At 42.7% G+C, this 24,187-nt stretch overlaps 1 protein-coding gene across 1 annotated transcript; it reads right to left on the minus strand.

The window, feature by feature from the left end:
• Positions 1 to 10,576: 10,576 nt before the first annotated feature.
• LOC104019033 (dnaJ homolog subfamily A member 1) lies at positions 10,577 to 22,972 on the minus strand. Its single transcript, XM_009472249.2, has 9 exons — positions 22,875 to 22,972; positions 22,635 to 22,776; positions 22,014 to 22,191; positions 20,649 to 20,753; positions 20,310 to 20,537; positions 18,752 to 18,866; positions 13,360 to 13,475; positions 12,703 to 12,803; positions 10,577 to 11,407 (listed from the first exon to the last, which is right to left on the minus strand). Exons 2-9 carry the CDS (start codon positions 22,764 to 22,766, stop codon positions 11,189 to 11,191), a joined length of 1,194 nt encoding a protein of 397 aa, XP_009470524.2. The 5' UTR covers positions 22,767 to 22,776; positions 22,875 to 22,972; the 3' UTR covers positions 10,577 to 11,188.
• Positions 22,973 to 24,187: the final 1,215 nt, after the last annotated feature.

The following is a 24,187-nucleotide window of genomic DNA, read 5'->3' on the forward strand; positions in this document are numbered from 1 at the left end:
CTAAATTTCTGGGGTCAGCCAGGCCACTTCACCAGCAGCTGTTTATTTCTTCCTTTCCCTTTTGCAGCAAAGAGCTTCTCAATTTTGTAGATTCTATCCTTGTCCGTATTGACTTTTTCAAGTTCTTTAGGGTAAAATGTCCCCTCAATTGCTTCACGATCATAGTCTCTTAAGCGGTACACAAGTATCTGTCCCCTTCTCACAATTTCAGCTATTATGAAAATTTTATCTGCGAACATCTGCTCATAACCTTTCTCAAATCTTTCTTTTGCTCTAGACACTCTGACATGGCCTCCCTTTTTGAGCAGAGGTGCAGACTCTTTAATTTTAAACACATCTCCATATATGGTTTTCCAAACCCTTGCAGAGTTTCCAGTGTTCACGTCCACAGGCCTGGCTCTGATAGTTCTGTAGAAGCTATGGTTATAGCTTCTTATAAACTCTGATACATCAATGTAGAGAAAAGTGTTGCACACTATAAAATACCTCCACATCTTGGTTTTGAGCATCCTGTCAAATGCTCTATGATGGATGCTTTTGTTCATTATTAGTAACAAAATGGTGAACATTACGCTGCTTTAACAAATTGTTTAAAGGCTGATTTAAAAATTCTTTTTTCCAGTCAGTCTGTAATTTGAGGCATGCACCCCATGCTAAAAACAGTTTTAAAGGCCACAGGTTTAACCCTGGTAGGCAGCTAAGCACTACACAGCCACTCGCTCACTCTTCCCCAGTGGGAAGTGAAAAAACTTGAGAGTTGAGATAAAAACAGTTTAATAAGTAAAAAACCAAACAAATGAAAAGAAACAAAGAAAAACAAAACCCAGACAGACAAGCAAGCCCAGCAAGTCCCCGAGAAACGTCAACCCTGGCAAACTTCCCCCCCCAGTTTTATTGCTGAGCATGACGTCATATGGTATGGAATATCCCTTTGGTTAGCTAGGGTCAGCTGTACTGACTGTGTCCCCTCCCAGCTTCTTGTGCACCCCCAGCCTACTCACGGGCAGGGCAGTGAGAGAAGCATAAAAGGCCTTGACACCATGTAAGCACTGTTCAGCAATAGCTAAAACATCAGTGTGTAAACCAACACTGTTTCCAGCACAAATCCAAAACATAGCCCCATACAAGCTACTATGAAGAAAATTAACTCTATCCCACCCAAAGCAGTACAATCTCCACCCCTTCTTCCACACTATGCAATACATCCTCATTAGCCACCTCCCCCCTTCCCATCCTTTGATATAGACACAGATATTATTCCCTTAGTCTATGGGCCACCCCTGTAAAATGTCCACAAAATGTCCTTTGAGTTTGTTTAGTCTATGACTTTGGGCTCCATCTGTTGCAATGCTCGTTCAGGACAGGAGAGATGGTGTGGTGTGTTGGATTATTGCACACCGAAGCTAGCTCAGGTTGCGTCATCGCTGCACTTGCCCAGTTCCTTATGAGATTCATTCTTCATTGGTTCAGGTGACTCCTGCTGTGATAACGTTGACATATAGCAGACACAGCAGTGGCAACATACAACATCATATAACACTGGCATCATACAGCAATGGCATCATACAACTCAAATCATGGATTATTTTCACCCAAGGTTAAATCTCCTTGAGGTACACATCGGACCTCCCCATCCTTCAGCATTACCCACCAAGTAAACCCAAGTCCTTGAGCAAAAGCAATCCCATGAATGGGTTTGCCTTTTCCCAAGGAAGGACTAAATCAGACCGTCTTTCCCAGTCAGTTCCTTATGTGTACTATGGGGACCTGAGGACACCAAGCTGGGTGGTGCAGTTGATTCGCTAGAGGGAAGGGATGCCATCCAGAGGGACCTTGACAGGCTTGAGGGGTGGGCCCGTGTGATCCTCATGAAGTTCCACAAGGCCAAGCGCAAGGTCCTGCACCTGGGTCGGGGCAGTCCCCAATATCAGTACAGACTGGGTGATGAATGGATTGAGAGCAGTCCTGCAGAGAAGGACTTGGGGATACTGGTGGATGAAAAATTGGACATGAGCCGGCAGTGTGCGCTTGCAGCCCAGAAAGTGTGGTGGTGCATCCCCCCACCCTTTCCTCTGGACGACCTTACGACCACAGGGACCCCTGCCAAGGCTTGGCCTCTGAGCAATGAGTCTGGTGATCAGGCGCCCCTTGGTCGTACCAGGCACTCTTGCATGGCTGAGCTGGGGAACAAGAATGCCTTGATCCCACCTGGCATAATCAGTCACCCCTTGACAGCTTGGGAACACCTCATTGTGGATCGTAACTCAGGCGGATAGGTACGGGAGGATGGTACCTGCCTTGCTGAGATTAATGAGAACTCAGCAATAACTGACCACAGCTGTGGCCAGAATGGAAATTTATTGATGCCTAAAGTCAATCATCTCGCAACCCTATAAACAGCAGTACCACGGTAGACCCTTTGAGCTCTTCTGGACCGCTGTGCCAGTATCTCTGAGCGGGACGCCTCTCAGAGCTGCGAACTCTTAAGTTTGCATACGGAGGCCTGGCGACAGGACCTGGGCTGATCTCCAGTGCCCTTCACTCCTTGAGGTTCAACCCTTCGCCCGTTGAGACAATCACTGAAGTGAGTATTTCACTGAACTCGAGGGGAATTTTTGATGGGTATCTTTATCTGCGCATATCAAACTCGCGAGGGATTTTAAGAGGTATTCTTTTATTAGGCCTATTGTGTGATTGTGTGTGTGTGTGTATTATACAAATACTGTAGTAAGCTTTATTTAATCACTTTGTAGATGCTAGAGTAACCAATGATTAGTTACTACTAAATTCTTCTGATTCTCTCCTTACTGTGAATAAACCTAAGTTGCTGCTAAATACATATAATCCTTAGACATAAACCGTTGACCAAGTCTGAGACTAGGATTGGATCCAGCCGCACCTAGGCTCCTCTCTGAGAAGGAGTTTAGAAAGAAAGGGGGTCCATGCCGAACCTCGTGACTCAACGGGAGGGCCTCCTTTACCCCCCCCCCGTATCCCCTTTTTTTTTTTCTCTCTCTCTCTCTCTCCATATATTCCATTCATTTAATAAGTAATAGAGTGAACCTTGCCATCGAACTCTGTTAAATCACCCTTTTATAAATTTCTATTAAAATCACTATTTACAAATATCCGTGGCGGTGATTATTTAAGCGACCTAACCGCTCATTTGTGACAGAAAGCCAATCGAATTCTGGGCCGCGTAAACAGAAGCATGGCCAGCAGGTCGAGGGAGGTGATTCTCCCCCTCTACTCCGCTCTCGTGAGAGCCCACCTGGAGTGCTGCGTCCAGCTCTGGGGTCCCCAGTACAAGACAGACGTGGACCTGTTAGAGCGGGTCCAGAGGAGGGCCACGAAAATGGTCAGAGGGCTGGAACACCTCTCCTATGACGAAAGGCTGAGGAGAAGAGAAGGCTCCGGGGAGACCTTATTGCGGCCTTTCAATACTTGAAGGGGGCTTGTAAGAAAGATGGAGAGAGACTTTTTTACCAGGGCCTGTAGTGACAGGACAAGGGCTAACAGTTTTAAACAACTGAAAGAGGGTAGGTTTCGGTTGGAAATAAGGAAGAATTTTTTTTACGACAAGGGTGGTGAGACACTGGAGAACAGGTTGCCCAGAGAAGCTGTGGATGCCCCATCACTGGAAGTGTTCAAGGTCAGGTTGGACGGGGCTTTGAGCAACCTGATCGAGTGAAAGATGTGCCTGCCCATTGCAGAGGGGTTGGAACTAGATGATCTTTAAAGGTCCCTTCCAACCCAAACTCTTCTATGATTCGATGATCTATGACTTTATCTCCTTCCACAGTACATAGGGGTTTCAACTGGGCAGGGCCAGGTCGACTGGCAGATTGTGTTAACTTGCCAAGTGGCTTCCGCTAAATTTGTATCCCAGTGCTTGAATATACCAGCACCCATTGTTCCCAGTATAGCTTTTAACAGTCCATTGTATCATTCAATTTTCCCGGAGGCTGGTGCGTAACAGGGGATGTGATACACCCACTCAATGCCATGCTCCTGCTGCCATGCAGTCTGGATCAGTCCATGGCAAATGGTAGGGCTGTGCTTCAACCCCTGAGGCAGTCGGTTCCAGGTGTATTGGACACCCCTCCACCATGTAAAAGCAAACTATGGCCTGCACTCTGCTGCCAAAGGGATCAAGAAAAATGCTTTGGCAATATCAGTTGTGGCATACCACTTGCCTGTCTTTGACTCCAATTCATATTGGAGTTCTAGCATGTCCGGTACGGCAGCACTCAGCGGTGGTGTGACTTCATTCAGGCTACGATAGTCCACTGTTAACCTCCGCTCTCCGTCAGACTCTTGCATTGGCCATATGGGACTATTAAAGGGTGAGCAAGTCTTGCTGATCACTCCTTGGCTCTCAAGTTGATGAATCAGCTCATGAATGGGAACCAGGGAGTCTTGGTTTGTGTGATATTGCCAACCGTCATGGCAGTGCATAGTGCACTGTCATGGTAGCAATCGGCACCTGCTGTTCTTCGACACACAGCAACCCCACAACAGAAGGATCCTCTGAGAGACCAGGCAATCTAGACAGCTGTTTAATCTTCTCAGTTCCTACAGCGGCTACACCAAAGTCCCATCGGTACCCCTTTGGATCCTTGACGAACCCATTTTGAGATAGTCAATGCCAAGGATACACGGGGCCTCCAGACTGGTCACAATAGGATGCTTCTCCCACTTGTTTCCTGTTAGGCTCATCTCAGCTTCTAACACAGACAACTGTTAGGATCCCCCCGTCACTCCAGAAATCCAGATGTGTTCCGCCCCCTGTACCCTGATGGCATTAGGGTATACTGTGCACCGGGGTCTACCAAAACCTTATACTCCTGTGGGTCTGATGTGCCAGGCCATCAAATCCATACAGTCCAGTAAAGCCAATTGTCCCTTTCCTTCACCTGGCTGGAGGCAGGGCCCCCCTATTCCTGATCAGAACACTCATTACCTGACTCCTGTAATTGCAAACCGGAAGTCTTTTCACCATGAAAGGAGCCCAAGCCTCTCTATGTGTTGCCCAGGCTACACTGAAATGACTTTTCACAGGTGTGATCCCACTACTGACCGGCATGGTCCTTTCATGGTACCAGGCGTGGGGTTCGAACCCATGTGGACATACGTCCATTGGATCAGTATCAGAAGGAGGAGAGGTGTCCTCAGCCCATCTACTGTGTCTGGGGAATTGCTCGACAGCAACCGGAGCAGCAATCTTCTTGGATGGACCCTTATTAGCTGCTGTTTTTTCCCACAATTCCCATACACTGGCTTCCAGGTCCGAGGCAGGTACACCGTCCCACTTCCTCATGTCCTCCCCATGGTCACGCAGATAGAACCACAGGGTGGCACGTGGCATGTGCCCACGGTTCCCTTTCCTTTGAGCAGGGAAAAGCCAACTTTGGCCTGTAGAGAAGGACTTGGGGATATTGGTGGACAAGAAATTGGACATGAGCCAGCAGTGTGCGCTTGAAGCCCAGAAAGCCAATCGTATCCTGGGCCGCGTAAAAAGAAGCATGGCCAGCAGGTCAAGGGAGGTGATAAACAAAAACATACAGAGATACAAACGTGAACAACAAATGATAAAGGAGAGCCTGATAAGAACAAACCTGTTCAGTCCCACAAATCAGCAAGGATAGGTGGATTGTGAGAATGTTTATTTTTTCAGTAAGGTTATCTGACTAAGGACCTTGCCAATTTGGGAGGATAAGGAAAGGGAGGGAGACAAACACGCAGAGACACAAAACCTGACCAATTAGCCTTAACGAAGACAATAACCAGAAACAAACCTGATCAGTGGCACTAATGGATGGGTTATCAAGAAACAGCAGGCAAACCAGGACTTTGCAACTGATAAGGATGCAAACCTGAGGGTCCAGGATGTTGGAGGGGGCCAGTGGGACTATGCCAACTGATGAGGGAATGTGCAGGGGAAGGGAATTGGGGAGGAAAAAAGCAGGGGTAGACAGAAAAGGGTATAAAAGGGACCAGTCAGTATGCTTTTCTGGATGAGCCCTGTGCCCAATCACCAGTCTGTCCTATCTTCTTATTAAATCCTTTCTTAACTATCTTCCTGCGTAATCTCACTCTGTCCCATGTGTGTGTGTGCTGCAAGGACTGTTTGCCAGCTATTGGGGAGACTGGTACGAGTGGACTGGGTGCCAGCTACTGCAGTCAAACCAGGGGTGTAGTCACCCCAGGCCTGTGGTGTCAGCTACTGGAGCAAGTAGGGTCTCGGTGCCAGCTACTGGAGCAGGTGAGTGTCTCTGCCACCAGCCACTGGGGCGGGAACAGTGTGTGTCCCAAAAACCAGCTACTGGGAGGACTGGTGTGAGACAAGTGAGGGGCTCAGCACCAGTGGCTGCAGCGGGACTGTGGGTCACAGTCTGTTTGCCTGGTGCTGGCTGCTGTGGGGTCAAAGTGTCTCTATCTTCCCCAAACCAGGTGTGCATTAGGGTGTGCATGTGTATTTGCTAGCAAACTTCAAGCTGGAATAGCCAGCAAGTAGGGGACCCGTGGGACAGGTAAGAGGGCCTGGGATACAGGCAGGGATATCAGATGAACAGAGAGGCCTTGCCAGTACTCTGGGGATCCACAAACATGTGTGTGCTTGTGAATCTAGAAAGTGTCATGTGTGTGCCTTCACTAGTGACCTGTTTCTGCCAGCCAAAGAAGAAGGGGAGTTGGCTGTGTGTGTTATGTGGTTTATGTGAGTCCTATATGTAGGTGCTGTTGAAGGCAGTGACTTGTCTCTGGCAGTCTTTGTAGCCAGCCATGTCAGTGTCTGGATGCGTGTGTCTCTGGGGTACGTGCTCAGCTTCACTACTGGTTGAACCTGCAAATAGGAAAGCGGCAGCCACGTCCCTCAGTCTGGGCAGAGACCCCAGGCCCCCAGGCTGGGCTCCAGCATCTAGACAGGAGGAATCCCCAGGCCCTAGAGCTCCTGGAGGTGGTGGCTGCCTATAACATCCCTGAACAGTACTAACATTTACCATAATACCATAAAAATCTTTATCTTCTTAGCTAGAGTTGTAAGTTGTAAAATTGTTGGCATTCAACACAATTACAATACTATTTTGGAAAATGTTACTAAATTTCTTATATAATCTAGGAAGAAGTTTTACCCCTGGCAAGTCTTCCATATACCACGCAGTTTTACCTGTAAGAGTTGAAGGCGGCTCAATTTAGTGCTTTAATTAACATTTAAAAGGTATTGTACACTGTTGGCCCATGTGAATTACTTTATTCATGAATTGGCTCTACTGAAAATAGCTAGCTGTGTCCTATCTACAGGCACAGGAAATGTGCATGAGGGGCACCATTTAATTAAAGTCTTGTTTGTCAGTTCCAGCATATTACATAGTGATTTAATCCTCCTACTTCTGCAGTAGGAACTAATGAATTTCAGCCTGGCTTGTGTGTCAACAGCCTATCTATCTACACGCGCAAAATGAATGTGCAAGAACTATAGTCCCCTGCAGCAAAAAATATACAATCTCAGGTTTCTGTACAGTTGTGCAAGAATGGGCTTAACTTGCTTTTTTATGTTCCTAGGGAAATACCCCTACCTAAGTAGCACGTATGTGCCCACTGTTATCAAGTACAATCCTGCTCTGACACCATAACCATCTTACTACCTGCAAAGGAGAAAAACACACACACACACACACACACACAAAACCCAAAACCAAGCCATCAGCCAATTTCTCTACATCCTATTAGAAACTGAGGGATGACTTGCACAGAAATCTGAGTAATTGCTTACAGAACAACTCCTTTACAAACAGCTTCTAAAGTAGATTAAGCCCTCATGAGGTCAGAAAGAAAACCTTTACTGAAGTTCAGGGACATCATGAAACAGAAAGCAGTAGAAATGTGTCACTAGCTTCTTGTGACTAGTAACAATAGCATCCCACTAGTAACAAATTCCTATTGGTTCCACTTCCATTGGAAGATGTGGTGACATGCACAGATGTCACAGTTAGTGGCCTGACTGTGCCATCATTGGGGTCACTGTTTTGTCGTTAGGAGGCGAGGTGGCTGATCACCAGGTTGCTGTCACTTAATTACGAGCAGATCACAGTTCAGACATTAAAGGGGGTTTTGGAGGCCTAGGACAAAAGGTGATGCTCTTAAATATGGCTCTCATACTCTGATGCAGACCCATGTCTCATTAATTTCTCAGTATCAGGATTGGTTGAAGTCCTTAGGCCTCCAGTAGACCAATTCATAGCCTTCCCCCTCCTGACATACTGAGGGTAGAGGATGTAGCTGTTTCTGCAGCAGCAGCTGTTGCTGGTAGACAGCTCAAGTTGTCCAAGCAGCCCTTGTAGATTACAAGGCTCTTGGTGTGTCCAGGCAACCTATGGGGTCAATGCTTTTTCCAAGCTGCAAGTAGCAAAGTTAGCACTGTTGACACAAGTCATTAGGGCAGTAGGATTAACACCTTATCTCCTGACTTGAGTATGACTCACATAGCAGTATGGGCACAGGCTAGGTACTAAGTTTTCACATTTATGGCATTTACTAAAATGAGTTTGCATATCTGGGTTGAGGCACTTTTCCAAAGCATTTTTAGCTTAAGTCTGTAACCATGTAGCCCTGTAATACAGTATTGCTATTGCTAGTAACAGGCCATAAGCTTTATACTGAGTTTGCAAGGCCTCAGGACAGGTGTGTCAGGCCTCCTCTGTCTGAAATTTTCTTGACCTGGCTGCAGCTTTTTTTTCCCTTAGTTTAGCTGTGACAGCCATTTCTCTAATTGACCAAGTTGTTTTACTTTTATCTTTGTGTGATGCAACCATAGTTTTATATAGATAGCAATAAGAAGCAGTTGTTCTAGATAGAATGAGATATTTACAACTAACACAATGATGTAGAGAAATATAGGCCTAGTATGACAGCAGAGGCCTCCAAGAAGTGGAGACAGAGGATGCGGTTGTAGAGGTATACACGCATGGGATGATAAAACACGGGGCACATGCTGGCACTGGAGATCCCACAGCTATAAACAACTCACCCATGGTCACTTAAAAAACCTGCAGACCTGGAGCTGGACAAAACTAGCTTCAGGGGTAACAAAGAGAACAAAGAAATAATATCTAACATATATAAGTGTCAAGATATATAGTAATTTTAGATGTAACCTGGAGCTGCAGAGCAATGAAGGAGTAGGGTATAAAAACATGTTAGCAAATGTATAAAAGTGACCATGAGGGGATACTAGAGGGAGGAAGAAGAAACCATCAACATGAACATCATATTTCTCCTTGCAAAGGACTCCAGCTGCTGACAACTCGCTGTAACACCCCCCTCCCACCAGCAACACCAGCATCTGACCTTAGGGCTCAGAGAAGCAGTGAAAGGGTAAGCATAACACCAAGAAGAGGTGTAGAAACTGTGTGTATGTGTGTGTGTGTTGCACTTAATTCTATTATTACAACTTTTTCCTACATAAGTACTCTAGCTGCATTATTATTCTCTGTTTTTTTCCCAGTAATAATTAGATCTAGACTAATGATAATGGTTCAATTAGACTGTTAAGATTTCCATGATACTAAAAATAAGTTATTACATTCACATAATTTAAATAAAAATATGTTATATATTAAACATATATAAAAACAATATATATAAATATATGAAAATAAAAGTTGTGCTTCCTCTTTAGCCATAAACAAGATTTTCAATGTAGCAAGTCCAAGAGCTAGAAATTGCATTCTATTCCTTCCCCTGCCTGAAGAGAATTGTCCCACTGATAAGGCAAATGCTCCTATCAGTCACATGGGCGTAGCTGACTATAAACTCATCAATGGTAATTTGGAAAAGGAATTTGGCTTGCAAAATTTCATTCCGACCAGGTGGAATATGCAGAGTTCTTTTGAACTCATTTATATTTTGACCTCTAATCTGTAAGAACCCAAAATAATAATTCCACTTGAGACAAGGATCATGTAAATAGTTGCCTTCATAAAATAAAGGCCGTAACACTTATGGGAAGAACTAGCCCAAGGAGCCTGCTCCAAGAGCTCCTTTCCTGACTAACCCATTTTTCCCAATTTTCAGGGATTCTCAAAGGGGAGGGAAGCATTATAACAGGAAAGCAGACACTGCTTCCCAGGACCGATGGTAGACCAGGACTAAACTACTGTGCTTGAGGTTAAGACTGGACCAGTCTTCTCAGCATGGTCTATAAAATAGCATATTTGTACTAGGATTAGCAGTCTAGAACTGAGTTTTCTTAAACTGAAAACTGGTCTAAGAAAAGCAACATTGAAAAATGTTAGAATTACATTGAAATTTTTCATCTACAATGATTAGAACATTCAGACAGAACCAAGTTAAAATAATACCTCTCTGCTTTTCTCCTCTACAGGCTCACCTATTCCTATGACCTCATCTGCTACTGCTTTACTTAACACATCACTATAGATTACATGATTTCAATAATGAAGGTGGAAGTCAAGCTTCACATGGCAGTAGGTCAACACAGATTCTGTATTTTAGTCATGAACAACCTACATTGGCTATACACAGCATAGCACAGAACAATATTTAAGTAGCAGCTGGTTAGAAACAAAAAGTTTTAGGACTAGCTCACTCCATCAGGACTAAAGCTGGCAGACCAAGAAACCATTAATTCTTAAATAAACTGGTAAATCACACAAGTTTAATGGACGTGAAAAAAATTAAACAAATTTGTGTCAGGTTCACATATTACACATTTGCATTATAGAGCAAGTTCTGATTTGACAAACAGCAGTGCAAATCCAAAAACGGTAGATATATCTTGATAATATTCTATTATATTAGAAGTACTTGTGCATCCTTCAGTAAACTGCAGCTCTGCAGAGCATCAAGAACACTACAGACCAGGCACTTGAACACAGATAAAAGAATTGCAGATTTAGTCAAGAAAACTATTCCAGACTGCTTGTCTGACAGACAGTGTTTGTGATCAACTTGATCTGCACTTGCATTCTGGAGCTTTATACAAATTGCAAAGTCATTTTTCACATTACCACCTTAATTTATTTATGCTTTTAGAATGAACTATAGCTGAATTTAACAGCAACAACAAAAAAAATATATCAGGAAGTGAGGGTGAATCACCTGTAGTCCTTCACTTGTCTACTGACACATATAAAAGTGGCATCACAGTGGTTATTAACTGTCCCTTTTAAGAAGTCTGACATTCAACACCACCTCCAGGGTGATGCTCATCATCTTCATAGGCTTCTCCATTATAGCAATGTCTTCTGTCTTGAGCTGGATCAAAGTCCATTAAATCCACTTGTTCCATTTCCTCAGTTTCTTCTACTTCCTGCCTTGCAGGTAGCAGTTTTTCCAGCAAATACAACTTATCTGAGGAGAAGAAGCCACTACCTGGGAAGTTCACCTGAAATAAAGAGCTGCACTTACTGAATTTGGCTTTAACTGGCCTCTATCTCACTTACTACAGATCAATTATCTGCCAGCATCAGCTTTATAATTACAGAAGACTTGAAAACCCATTGCTAAGGAAATAATTAGGTCACTTGCCAGTCTTTCACAGCTGCCAAAAGTGCATTTCTACTATATTTGGCAACTTCACTGTCTTGGCTAGTTCAGTCTTTTTTCTGCCCCAGACTGCCATGTTGAAAGGGCTAAAAGATATCCTCAGCTAAAGCCAGAGTAGGGGGACATAGCAGTTAGAGATTACCCGGATTCCCCTCCCATCAGTACTAATGAAACTCTTCAGCAATTACAATTGACTAGCTGATCCCCTTGTTCCAATACAAGGTCAGTTATATTTCAGTTCTTCCTAAGACACGTTGGAGGCCAAAAAACATGTCAAACATGAAAATTCACAGGATATCCAAACAAGTTATTTCAGTACTTAGTATATTTTCAGTAAAGAGCTATTTAGAAATGTCGCGATTTAACCCCGGCCAGCAGCTAAGCACCACACAGCCACTAACTCACTCCCCCACACTCAGAGGGATGGGAGAGAGAATCGGAAGATTAAAAGTGAAAGAACTTGTGGGTTGAGATAAGGATAGTTTAATAAGTAAAGCAAAAACTGCGTGCGCAAGCAAAGCAAAATAAGGAATTTGTTCACAATTTCCCATCGGCAGGCAGGCGTTTAGCCATTTCCAGGAAAGCAGGGCCTCAGCACGCATAATGGTTACTTGGGAAGACAAACGCCATAACTCCGAACGTCCCCCCTTCCTCCTTCTTCCCCCTAGCTTTTATTGCTGAGCATGACATCATATAGTATGGAATATCCCTTTTGTCAGTTGGGGTCAGCTGTCCTGGCCGTGTCCCCTCCCAAGTTCTCGGGCACCCCCACCCTACACTTGCTGGTGGGGCAGTGAGAGAAGCAAAAAAGGCCTTGACTCTGTGTAAGCACCGCTCAGCAATAACGAAAACATCCCTGTATTATCAACACTGTTTTCAGCACAAATCCAAAACACAGCCCCATACAGGCTACTATGAAGAAAATTAACTCTATCCCAGCCAAAACCAGTACAAGAAAGAATTGGATACCTTCAGTCTGTAGCCTTGTGCATTGCATTAGGTTATCTGACCACACTGCAAGAAACGCACTAAACAAGACACTTGATTAGCGTCTCTTCTTGCTTGAGTTATTACTTAAGGTTGAAGTTTTGCATGTTCAGTGTTAAGCTGTATCATGGAAGCTGATTCGCTTACCTTGAACTCTATGATTAGACGTCCTTTTTCGTATGGCCTACGATATACTGGCATGCCTTCATTCAGCACACATTTAATATCCCCATGTTTGACAGTCTGGCCTTAAGTAAATAAAAAAATAAGAAAAAAAATCCAGGCAGGCAAAACAAGCAATTTTAGTTTAAATTCCTTTCAGTATGCATTTGTGCAGCCTTGTAAGCTGTGTTTCAACAACTATACTGATATCCTGTAGTCTAATAGGGACCTACTGCCCCATAGCTTTTGTGTAGGAGAACAGGTACACATCTATGCTATATTCTACCATTTTGTATGCTTCTCAAAGGGAGCATACCTATGAATGTCAAGTATTCCATGAGTTCCAAGTCTGAAAAATTTATCTTCAGAGACCTTGAGTATCCTCAGGATATCAGCACATCCATGAAGTAAAGTTTGTTACTGTGTCATACGAAGAAACATGTAGTTACTGTTGCCCACTAAGGAAAACTTTTATTTGTTTAAAGCTCTCTGCTGTAAAGACTTGGGGGTGGGGGGTGGGGTGAGGAAGAAGTAGTATTTTAAGGATCAATCCTTTCTGCTCCCCTATGCTAATTGCTTGCTTTTCAGCTTACATTTGCTGGACGTACAGATTTTTTTAGCACAAAGCAAACCAACACTTACCAGGATGAGAAGTAATAATTATAGTTCTATTATCCAGTGTTGTGATAGGCTTTTGAAAGCCACACAGTGCTTCAACCAGCTGTATATCCATGCACATAACAAGGTCTTCCCCTTGCCTATGGTAGAACCAAGCAACAATAGTCAGGGGTGTGGGAATAGGAAGAGCGAGAAGGACCATGCCTAACTCAGGTATTAAATTTGGTAAAGACAATAAAGTTGGAATCTTAATACTAAGAAGCCTGACCAGTAAAATAGAGAACATTAACTATTAACTAAACCAACTACTTCAGGGATAATACCTGTGATAAGAGCCATTTACTACTCAAGGACAGTTATTCAAAAGCTAACCCCCCCAAACCATATCACACTCAACAGCATTCAGTTTCATTTCACTATGCTTTCCCCCTTCTGGGAAAAGGTTTGTCTCAGCCTCCAAACTTCTACTGCTGGGACAATTAATCCCTTCTTTAGCATTGTCCAAATTGGACAAAAATTTGCACAATACTGTCATATATTAGCACAATCATCTAAAGAAACAAGACGCAGCAACACTGTTTTAATCAATCTGTTTTATTCTTCTCCAACATAATTTCTGGCTTTCAGATGTTGTGGGCAACACTAGGGATCTAATATGATTTTGTACCTTCTTCTTCCTTCTACTTAGTTACATCATTAGGGGAGACCAACTTCCCTGAGATCAGGCTGCTGCCCTAATCTGGTAAAGCTGATCTTTGACTAATTTAAATATCCTCACTTAAAGAGCAGATGCCTAGGGAAGAGTACAAGAGCAAGGCAAGCACACAACACTGCCCCAGAATACACTCAGCTTCCAGCCCTTATCAGGACATCTCAAGGACTTTAACCTGGAAGTGTAGTTTTATTTTTTCCCTCCCTTTCATGAAATCTATTGATGGCTATCAACCATTGACAGCATCTTATGCCAAAGATTTCCATAACCACATACAAAGCGTCACTTCCAGTTCTGAACCTCACAGAACCACAGAACGGTTGAGGTTGGAAGGAACCTCTGGAGGTCACCTGGTCCGGCTCCTCTGCTCAAGCAGAGTCACCTGGAGCAGGCTGCCCAGGACCATGTCCAGACAGCTTTTGAATATCTCCAAGGAGGGAGATTCCATGACCTCTCTGGGCAACCTGTTCCAATGCTTGGTCACCCTCACAGTGAAAAAGTGTTTCCTTACATTCAGACAGAACCTCCTGCGCTTAAGTTTGTGCCCACTGCCTCTTGTCCTGTTGGTAATAGTAACTGTAATATCTCAAGTGATACTAAGAGACGGACAACAGTTGGTCCTACACAAATTCTCCCTCTTTCTTCCTCCCCTCTTTTCTACAAGGAAGGATCTACTTAAAAAATAAATAAATAAATAAAAAATCACTCTCCACACAGAAGCTATTCTATCTTTTCCTCATTACCCTTCTTTAAGATTCTCCAGTTCTACTGTATCTTTGTGTACTGGGTTTGACTGGGATGGAGATAACTTTCTTCATAGCAGACCATGCGGTGCTGCATTTTAGATTTGTGACTTACTTTCACCTATTAAACTATCTTTATCTTGAACCACAAGTTTTCTTGCTTTTGCTCTTCCTATTCTCTCCCTCAGGATGCGGGGGGAGGGGAGTAAGCAAGCAACTCTGTGGGTGCTTGGCTGCTGGCTGGGGTCAACCCACCACACTTTACAATGTAAAATCTGCATTACATGCAGTATTCAAGGTGCAGTCACACCACAGATTTTATATATACAGCAATGGGCTTTGTTGTCGTCGTCCCATGTCCCCCCTGGAATTCCTAACATTTTACTTGCTTCTTAGCATTGAGATGATCTATTCATAGATCTGTTACAACCAACATTTTGGTACTGCTGAGATCCCACTATTGTGCAAGTATTTAAGTTTATGCACTTCATTTTACATTTAACATTCAACTTAAATTGTCATGTTTGTTGCATTATATCATGCAATCATTCTGCAACTCTAACCAACTTCCATCTTCCTTACCCTGTAAAAAGTTCTGTATCATCAACAAGTCACCGCCTCAGAGTTTAAATGAAATTAAAGGTTCCCCAGTGCAGCTCTTTTTAGGACTCATTCGGGGTCCCATCACGTTTCTTTATCAGACGGAATTATATTCTTACCTGGTTTCCTACTTCTTATCCAGTCATTTATCCATGTAATATTCCCTTCCACTCCTCAGTGGTTTAGTATATTCAAAAACCCTTTGCTGAAGAATTTCATTCAATGCCATTTTAGGAATTCAATGGATCACCTGGATCTCCCTAGTCTGCAGTAAGCACCACTGCAAGTGTGAAAGCTTGAGCATTTCTGCTTAAAGAAATCTTAATTTGAAACAATTCAGCCAAACAAAGAGTTAATAATTTCTGCTATTAAAAATAATAACCTGAAGGTTACTGTAGATGAAGTAGATACAGTAATTTTAGTGAGACTGAAAACAAAACACAGGGAGCTCAGAACTAAACTTTTATTTCAAGAGACGTCAGAAACAACTCTTGACTTCACTAATCAGTTTAAAAAGAGAAATTTTAACATGGAGAAGGGGACAGCCTGAACACTTAAGAACACTCAATCCTGTGTTGTAAGTAAGGGGGCCTTTTAAATGCAGCTGGATAAACTATCAAAGAATCATGGAATAGGTGAGGTTGGAAGGGGCCCTTTGGAGGTCTCTAGTCCAACCCCCCTGCTCAAAGCAGGGTCAACTAGAGCAGGTTGGTCAGGGCCATGTCCAGTCGGGTTTTGAATAACTATAAGGATGGAAACCCCACAGATTTTCTGGGCAATCCATTCCGGTGTTTGACACCACCACTCCCAAGTAAAAAAAAGTTTCTTTTTAAGTGGAATTTCCTGTATTTCATTTCATGTCCATATGTACCTTAGATGCTAAATACTTTGCAATGATTTTTAAATTAAGATAGCTGTGGGACAGTATTCTCATCTGGACTACAGTAAACAAAGATATGGAGCAAGAAGTTAGTTAACCAGTTGGCCTTGAAGGCTGATGCCCAACTGGGGATTTATCAATACAAAATTCTAGGTCACATGAAGACTAAAACCTTAATATATGCAGCAAGCTCCGATGGAGATGATTAAGCGTAAAGGTAGCAATGAAATTACTAGGTCAAGTGTTCCAGTCACAAAAATTATTTCCAGCAGAAATAGGAAAGTATTTGTGCCACTGAACAAGATGGTAGCAAAATTCCAAGTCTCATACATTTCTGTTCAGCTACATTAGATGACAACTCAAGTAAAACTCCCTCCTCAACACTAGAAGAGCTTGATTTGCAAAATGGGGTGAATGCAATTGCTTATAGATACTGTAGTATAAATATTAAGGAAGACAGTTGTATACATTTATTGTATACATTGATGTACACAGGCAGGTACAAGTTAGTTGCAAGAAGTTAAGCTTGATATTTAACTTGAATATATTTAGGTATCAGCATCCTCAAAGAGCCTTCCAAATGGAATCACAAGAACAAAATAGGACTTAGCTTTATGAGCAGTGTAAAGCCAGAGGCTTGAAATTGTCATAAGGTAGTAACTGCAACACCTACTACCAACTAAACAACAAAATATATCTAGTAACAACCAGCTAGGTTTTAAGACAGGACTGAAAGAAGTCTGTAAGGGAATCATCTCTCCTATGCCTCAGTTGCCTCCTTCAGAGTCTCCTACACTCCCTCTGAAGGTCTGGTGGTAAGGAAGTTTAGAAAGCAACTCTGAGTCACTCTGAAAGGAGCTTCTAGATGAAACCAGGATGCATCTAGTTAAGTCAGAACTGAGAATTAAAGAAATTACATTAAAGTCAGCACAAATGATGTCTGCATGTGCTGGGATGTTCAGGAGTTGGTTAGTTTAAGGGCACCTCAAACCTATTAAAAGGACTTGGACCTGTTAAAAAGGATGAATTTAAAGGTGTCTGGAAAGAGACTTGCCTGGAAAGTTTTAGACCCTGAAGGGACAGGAGGTACATTCCATCTGCTCCAGAAGCGGCATTACCTCAGCATAACCCCACAAAGCTACTGATATCAAGGAACATCTAAGGACGTTAAAGCTGAAGCCAGTGCAGGGGATGGACATCAACACTCCAGTACAGTCAGAACTTCAAGTCCCAGGTAACATAATAAATGCATGGACCAGACATACCCTTTGACACAACTGATTCATCACCTGGTTTCACTGGAAGCTGGGTAGAGAAAATTGCTCATCACTAGCCTGCCAAATGCCATGAAGGTTCCGATTCTTTAATCTGTGAGCTCGATGCTGGAAGCTGCTAACAGTAGTATTCCATCTGTCCTGCCTCAGCACAAAGTTTTGGCACCAGCTTCTGGAGTTAAGCACCATACAAGACTGCTGATCGGATTGACTACAGGCTACACTAGAGCCTTTGACCTGTCATTTCTACTTACTGGGACAAAGGGATGAGCTGTTAGACTAAGTGCCCCCACGTTAAGAGACCAACCCATTGTTCCCCTCATGAATGCTCTGAGCAGCAGTTAGTTGCACTTGGTACCTACTGCTCATCTTCTAGAGGTGGCCAAAGTTCTGCTTTTTCCAGAAGAGAAGCTACTACATGACAGACTCATTCCACAAAGTAACTTGAAACAATGGACTTTAACACAAAGCAACATTGTTAGGCAATGTGAAGTACTTGACTAACATAGTTGACACTACTCAGTTCAGTTCCACTTCTGCAAATTATCAGTCCTCTCCATTCCTCATGTTACCCAATGCATTCAGGCAAGGAAAACACATAGGAGGCAGATCACCTTGATATTATGCATATAGGATGCACACTTCTGACCATAATGCGGCCATAAACAGGATCCTGAGAAATAGCACAAGCACTGAAGCTTGGCTTCAAGGCAAAAGAAACTACATAACAAGCAGTTGCCTATGCTAGATCAGAGTTTGGTGTTGTAAGACTTTCACAGAAGGAGGCAAGAACAAGGAATTAGTAAGACAACAACTGCTAAAGATATTCACAGTTATTAAGAAACAATTATTTTCCAACATTGGTAGTCCTTAGAAGTTTGTGAATTCCCAATATCCATAACTCCCTTAGGTTTGTCTTACTTCCTCTCCCACCCTCAGAGAAAGAAAAAAACTCACTCCAAACAACCCAAAAAATAAACCATATAACCACAAATCTTGTACGTTTAGAGCACCAACTGCTTTGACTAGTTCTACCAGTACTTCTATAAATATGTCAATATCTGACAGCCCAAACCGACTCACAAGTGAGCTCTAGACATATAGTCCTATCTGACAACATTTCCAGTTACTAAAAACAGCCAGTGGTAACAGAGGAAGCTTGAAGACAAGCATCTCAGGAGCATGCATAAAGACTCATGGAGTTTACCTTGTAAGCGTAGGGTGATCTTTTTGATCTAAGACGATAATTATGTCCCCTGGCTCTAGTCCTGGCTCTTGGTCCCCTTCACCATGGAATGTTATTTTCTGACCATCCTTCATTCCTATTGCAGAGACCACATATTTCAGCTTTTTCTTTTTTCTTTCCTCTCAAATGTAACAATGTGAAATATTTTAATAGGCACTAGCTTGTACTTAGGATATTACTGAACCTTGAGATTGCAACATTAGGACCTTTGCTTGAAGCAAGTATCTTACCAACTTATCTTTCCAAAACATGTTAGTACTGCCAACTTGAGCTACGTTTCATAAGCATGAAATCCCATTCTAGTAGAAATTAGTCACCTGCCAAGATAAAAATCCTTGAGGGAACTATTATCAAGATGGCTTCTGTCATATGCACAACCACTACAGAAGAGGCGTAGAAGAAACGCTGCACACAAAGCTTGCTTTAAGAAGCTGATAAGTCTCTTAAGTCTGTAGCAGAACTACTTGAGAGAAAAGATCTCAATGCCTTCAGTTTAGGAAGCACTCTTCCTAGCAGCGTGACTGTCACTCAAGAAAGCAACTTCACCTACAGAAGGGTTATTGCACTATTAATTCTAGCAGCCTCATGCTACCTGGTAGAAAACCGGGATGACTACAATAGTCAAAATTTTGCTCTTTTCAGTAACTTTTAAAACGGTGTTTAAAAATATCAGTGATATACTCTTGCCAAGCTTCAAGTTTAGTGTTCCTATCATATTCCTCCTCTTAAAGATGAGACATTACATAAAGCACGCTTAAGTAGAGATGCAAAACAGTTACTCATTACTGTTAGGTACGAGTCTATTGTAAGCCACATGCTTGCCAACGCATTTTATCTTTCAACTCCAACTCCTCCAAAGACCGCTCCCACCTACTTTTGAGCAGCCTACTGTGAAGAAAAGTGTTTGTTGCTAAATCGCCTCACATTCCCTTATCATTCTGGGGATTTAAATTCTGAATTAAGTTTTGCCAGACATAAAGGACACAATGTCATCAGGGTGACATAACAAAATAAATTCTAAGCATTATAGGCTTAGCAATGTCTTCACACTTCAGAAGACCTGGTCCTCCCCTTCACAGTAAAATGCCATAAAAGTGATCAGATTCTGTAGGGTCTCCAAAATGTCAAGATAATAGTTAAACTTGCTTAATAAGCTAAAAGTGATGTATTTGATTTTTTATCAATCCAATTAACTGGTCAGCATTTTTACTTCTGAACCTGCTCTTATGGAGATTAGTTTACTACTTGCATCATTACAAGCTTTGGGATTAACACTTAGTAATGTATATAGTAAGCGGGCACTAATACACAAGTAATCACTCTTGCTTAAAGGCAAGTCTACCTTTAAAGAGTAGGAACAGGCTATTGTACTGAATTGCATATCCAACTGTTACTCATTATAACGAGGGATCAACACCATGCGCGAAACTCCTGTTTTAGTGCTAAAAAAACCCCACAAACCACCAGCCCCAATGACAATCTATTTAAATATAATACTCCAAGTTAGTAAAACCCTTACCTTTGTCAATGTGAACTTCTAGAATCTTCTTCTCTCTAACAATTTTTCTGCCAGTGCAGCTCTTGCACCGGTCCTTGGGGCTAATACGCTCCCCATGCCCCTGACACTCCATACATACAGACTGAATCTGTTGCACCATTCCTGGACCAATCTGGTGAATTCTGATTTGCATGCCTGTGCCTCTGCAATTAGGACAGCATTCTATTGCACCCTTCCTACCACCACGACCTGACGACAGAGTGAAAAATCAAACAGTTATATTTCCAGAAGAAACCAGAAGGTCAAAATACATTTGGAGCTTCAGAAATAACTAATGTCTAGTTTTAGTGTTTAAATTACCTTCGCATTTGTCACAGATCACATTCTTCTGCAAAGCCAGCTTTCTTGTTGCACCATTATACAGATCTTCTAAGCTTATCGACAACTGATGAACAACATTTTTGCCTATAAGGGAAAGGGAGGGAAGGGAGAGTATATTTATTTAAATGTGATAGCTTGAATCCAAAATTATAAGTTTCCCATGTTACTATGTTCAAATTGCATTAGAATAAGCCTTTAAAAGCTTTAACACTTCCTATTTATCTACTGCTGTTATCAATAGCTTTTTCCTATTTAATCTTACAATTATGTAACAATTATCATTGCTTTCTTAGTAATCTTTTTCAGAAGGAGCCAGAAGACTCCTCCATGAAAGTATAAGCAATAATAATAAGAACAAAATACACTGAGATTTAGGTTTCAGATTTTAACTTTGTCTAAAGGGTGAAAATAGACAAGTATGTTTGGATAACCACAGGAAAGTAGGAGACAGTTCCTACAGCCAATTAAATACTACTGCCACCCCTACTCCCCCCTTCCCCCTGGAAGTTTTCCCAAAACAGTTGGGCAATTGGATTTTTACAATAAGGAACTGGTTTTGCCGAGCTAAAGTTCTAATCAAATCCATGGTAAGGCTAACGAGTTCTTGCTTACTGAAAATGTTTTGCTGTATGACATTCTGATATAAGACCTTCTTTTCTTTCATTTATCAGCACTGCATATAAACTAAGAAGTGATATAGTCAGCACTACTCTTAAACATAGTTTTAAAATTAATATTGACATCTTTGCTGATACTATTGGTCTGAACTTCAATTTGGATCGGCATTTTAGCTTTACTGCAGCTTTAACCCAATTCCACTGGACAGTACAGAAGAACAATGAGATCTCATAAATGAAAAATGCTTTGTTCACTTTATTTATATGCTGCTACTTTTTAACTAAGGTCTTTCAGCTAGAAGTGATTTAAAAACTCAGATTTTGACAGTACACTTGCAGTACCTTAGTTACCAAGTAAGATACTTTTTACCATCCCATTCCTGTTCTGTTTTATTAAAAGGTAGGCTTATCCTTAGAAAAAGGCTTCCCAAATGCAGAGTCTAGCTAGGTATTAAATTAACATAAGACAACTCACAGATCTGAACTACCAGTGTATAAAATATGTGTACCCTTCTCATTACACAGGTACTCCTTTCCCTACTCATTTTAGGCTTTAAAGGCTAACAACAGTTTTATATGGTTTCCAGAATACAGCTATAAGATCATTTTAATAGCCTTGATGCAGTCTTGCAAGCCACACTATTCACCCAAGGCAAACTTCAGCACTCTTTCACATACAATGGTCATACTGTTAAGTCTAGAGCAGCATCAGAAGTAGGAACATTACCTCGTCTCTCCCTTTGCATCCTCCCACCACCTCCAAAGAACAAGTCAAATATGTCCATGGGTGACCCAAAACTACTACTGGAGCCACCCTCTTTGACAGCCTGCTCACCACCTTTATCATACAGATCTCTCTTCTTCTGGTCAGACAGTATCTCATAGGCTTGGGAAATCTGTTTGAACTGTGAAAGATGCACATTAAGCCTCAGACCCCAATCTTTAAGCAGCAGCTCCCTCAGGAGTCCATTCCCCCTGCCCCCAACCTGACAATCCTCCCTCAAGTGCCCATTCCCCCCCCCCTCCCCCCATCAGGTCCAGCCAGAACCCCTCTCTCCACCAGGGGCTCTCATTCCTACCGACCTCCCCACAGGGTCCCTCAATTTACCATTAGACCCCCCTCCCCACTCCAACCAGGCCCCTGGCAAGAGAACACTTCCCTCCCCACAGACAACAGGGTCCCCCCAAACCAAACCTCTCCCCTCCAAAAGCAGCAACAATATCTGGAAGGGTCTTTATAATCTCCCCATCCAAGCCCCTCGCTTCAGTCAGCCCCTAGGCAAAAATCAGGGACGACTCCCCCAACCCTCAGCAGCTTCGGTCCAGATCCCGCTCCCTCAACACTAACCTTCTCACCCTCGTTAGGGTTCTTATCAGGGTGATATTTTAAGGCCAGTTTACGGTACGCCTTCTTCAGCTCCTCAGCAGAAGCACTGGGCTTCACCCCCAGCACATCATAATACAGAGTCTCCTTCACCATGGCGACAGACCTACAAGAACACTAAGCAATTAATCCCAACATACGGACACACCAACCCCCTCATCAAAGGAAAGAATCAAACCGCACTACACAAAATCTAGAACTTACTTACAACCTTTCTGGAAAATTCCAAGCTAATGTCCACATCCAGGGAATTCTGAACCGACAAAAACCCACCCCCGGAAACCCCACCCTCTTAGTTGTTCGGGGGGTGGGGAATCAAAGGGAGGAGACCCAGTAACAGGCTACGAGTCGGTCATGCTGCGATTACCTCACTAGACTACAGTTCCCGGCAAGCACTGCGGTCCACCCAAAACCACAATTCCCAAAACACACTGGCCCTCAGCCGCGTCCTGGGCCGTGCGCAAAACTAATGAATGGTTCCCTAGGCTATTTGCGGACTATAGTTCCCAGCATGCACGGGGAGCAGCCTCGTCGCAACGCTCGCTCTATTCATGTCTTAGTGACTTATTTCCAGGGCGTGGTAGTGGTTCAGTTCTGATTCTCTCTATTAAATGTCCTTTTTTGTTGGTTTGAAAATTCAGTGAATGGATACCAACACTGGGCTTTAAGCCCAGTTTTATATAAAACAAAACCAGTTTTAAATATAATATTGATGGGTATGAAAACTTTCACCTTTAATGTTTGTCCAGTTGTCATCCTGCAACTTAGCTATCTCTACCAGTTTGTGCCTGTTTGGACAAAAGGGGAATTTTTTTTCTGTCATCAGTTGATGACAGTATGACTAAAAAACTCACTTTGGTATTTGTGCAAGACTAGGCAACTAGTAAACAGTTTATATGGGCTATAAGACAGATAGGAGTCACTCCTGATATTCCCATTCAACTGGAAAACAATAATTCTTGTCTTAATGAAGGCAAGGGAGAGAAGGAAGTTATATTAGCCTGTTTTAATTGTCAACATGGAAGGAAGTGCACAAACCATAAGTGACCAGTATAGTTGGTAAAACAAGCTAAACTTTCAAAATTCTTTCCATTCAAAAAATTACATCTGTTCTTCAGTTATCATCTCTTGCTTTTACAAAAATTATCAGAGAAATATCTTTTAAAAATGAAATAAATAACAGCCCTCTCTACAATCATATATCTACTTTAAGGGTATGTGGAAGGAGAGTGCCTGCTCCTTTAATGGTATCTGGTCAAAAAAGCCATAAACAAGAACATACAGCAGACAAATCTGTGTGAGGTGCGACCAGGTGTGGAGGGATCTGCTCAGCCTGGTGGGCAGAGCTGAAAGAAGAAGTAGGAAAGATTGAGGAGTATCAGGGAGTGTGAGAGGGAGATACAGACTGGTGGAGCCACTCCCTGCCATCCCTGAGACAAGCATGCCAGATGGAAACATCAAGAGAAGCAGAGGCTCCCCTACTCCTCTTGCCACCAGGCAGAAGGAGGGGACCCCAA

Source organism: Nipponia nippon, unplaced genomic scaffold, assembly GCF_047370975.1.
Source record: "Nipponia nippon isolate SJK-2023a ecotype South Korea unplaced genomic scaffold, ASM4737097v1 scaffold_118, whole genome shotgun sequence".
Taxonomy (NCBI): domain Eukaryota; kingdom Metazoa; phylum Chordata; class Aves; order Pelecaniformes; family Threskiornithidae; genus Nipponia; species Nipponia nippon.

What these genes read in the sequence shown, in the direction of transcription:
- LOC104019033 (XM_009472249.2), bottom strand. Translation starts at nt 22,766, where the DNA reads ATGGTGAAGGAGACTCTGTATTATGATGTGCTGGGGGTGAAGCCCAGT. An exon ending in AGAAGTTCACATTGACAAAG is followed by an intron (nt 18,867 to 20,309) that starts GTAAGGGTTTTA and finishes TCTCTGCAATAG; the next exon opens with GAATGAAGGATGGTCAGAAA. An exon ending in GTCTAATCATAGAGTTCAAG is followed by an intron (nt 11,408 to 12,702) that starts GTAAGCGAATCA and finishes TCTTTATTTCAG; the next exon opens with GTGAACTTCCCAGGTAGTGG.